We start from the raw sequence: 1927 nt of genomic DNA, 5'->3' as shown, positions 1-1927 counted from the left end.
TGTCATGCATTTACACACACACACACACACACACACACACACACACACACACACAGACCCTAAAAGACGTCATACCATTTTTTTTACAGTGTGCAGTACATATATATTTACATATATCAACATATTTGGCAAGATACCACATTTCTCTTTGTGATATTCCAATGTACCAGTTAATAAAATCTCTCTGCCTTTGTACTAGTCATCTTCTCTGTCTAGAATTTTCTGTCCCTGGGAAATTGCACAGGTATTTCTCTCAAGTCACCTGGATATCAGCTAACTACCACCAACAAGACCTTGCTTAACAACCAAAAGCAAAGTAACTTCCATCTCCTGTCAAACTCTATCATGGCAGTATTTTTCACTTGCTTCAGAGCACTATCTCTCTTGGATATTATGGGATTTTTTGGGGGCCAATTTAATACTTTAATCTGTTTTTATCTATTTCAATATAACCCCAAGAGACCTAGAATCTTACCTGCCTTATTCACATACCTAGAATAGTGCCTGAAAATTGGAATTGCTTAATAAATTCAGTATTTCCTAAAATGACTGACTCACATAGTACACTAATGAATAAATGATTTAATTAATTCCAACGGACCTTCCTCCTTTGTTGCATGTCTCACTCTTCTATTCCATTCAGCAAACCATGTGACGACTCAGTAACCTCCTCATGGAAGCTTTTACTTCCTGGTTGCGAAGGGTATAAATCACAGGGTTCATCAAAGGAAAGATCACTGTGTGAAAGAGGGAAACCACTTTGTCGGCTGGGAAAGCTCTGAAGGGACGAGTGTAGATGAAGATGGCAGGTCCAAACATGAGAAACACAATGATAATGTGTGTGGTACATGTGGAAAGAGCCTTGTGTTTGCCTTCAGAGGTGTGTCCCTTCACACGATAGAGGATGACAGCATAAGAGGCCAGAAGCCCCAGGAAGCACAGCAGGGTAAGCAGGCCACTGTTGGAGACCATCAGGAGCTCCACCACAAAGGTGTCTGTGCAGGCCAGCTTGATGACCTGTGGCACATCACAGAAGAAGTTATCCAGCTGGTTTGGGCCACAGAAGGGCAAGTGGAGAATAAGGGCTACTTGCACAATGGAATGAGTAAAGCCCCCAAGCCACAGAGCCAACAGCAAGGCATAGCAGATTCTAGGGTTCATAACAGTGGTATAGTGCAAAGGATGACAGATGGCCATGTAGCGGTCAAAGGCCATCACAACAAGAAGGAACATCTCCCCTGCCCCAAGAAAGTGCAAGAAAAAAAGCTGAGTGATGCAGCCCCTGTAGGAGATTATTTTCTTCTCAGAGAGGAAGTCCACCAGCATCCTGGGAGCCACAATGAAGGAGTAGGATGCATCCAGGAAAGCCAAGTTGCCCAGAAAGAAGTAGAGGGGGGCTGTGAGGCCAGGGTCTGATCTGATGGTGAGGATGATGAGTAGATTTCCAGGGAGAATGATGAGGTAGAAAACTAAGACTAGCACAAAAACCAGGAGTTGAGCCTGTTGAGACTGGGTGAGACCAAGGAGGATAAATTCTGTCACCACTGTGCTGTTCTCCCTCTCCATCTCTCCTCTGTCTGCAACATAACAAAGAACAAAATATTATCTGTTATAACCACCTTTTCATCTACTCCATAGCTCTTTTCAGATAAAAGCATTTACCACTTCCAACACTTGCCTAGCAGAAAAAAACACATGCCCGTAATTGTCTTATGTCTTGAGTTGACCTTTCTACCCTTCATTTCTTGATTCCCCCCTAAGCCATTGTTCTTATAACCACTCTCATTCCCATTTAACCATGAGCTTCTATGTAATGTGCTCCTCTAGGACTCTGGGCTAGTTTGCTTGAGGTATAGTTGAAATTTCCTCATTAAAAAACTTTAATCATTATGAAATTTGTCAGGCTTGTTGTTCTTTTGATTAGTGG

The 1927-nt window shown here is 42.6% G+C and overlaps 1 protein-coding gene across 1 annotated transcript; it reads right to left on the bottom strand.

The window, feature by feature from the left end:
* Positions 1 to 639: 639 nt before the first annotated feature.
* LOC121021771 (olfactory receptor 4N5) lies at positions 640 to 1566 on the bottom strand. The gene has a single exon (XM_040462397.1). The coding sequence runs from the start codon at positions 1564 to 1566 to the stop codon at positions 640 to 642; it is 927 nt and encodes a 308-aa protein (XP_040318331.1).
* Between the last annotated feature and the right edge of the window lie 361 nt (positions 1567 to 1927).

Source organism: Herpailurus yagouaroundi, unplaced genomic scaffold, assembly GCF_014898765.1.
Source record: "Herpailurus yagouaroundi ecotype Mexico unplaced genomic scaffold, PumYag 315, whole genome shotgun sequence".
NCBI lineage: Eukaryota > Metazoa > Chordata > Mammalia > Carnivora > Felidae > Herpailurus > Herpailurus yagouaroundi.
The sequence above is the reverse complement of the archived record's forward strand: the minus strand, read 5'-3'. Positions and strand labels throughout refer to the sequence as shown.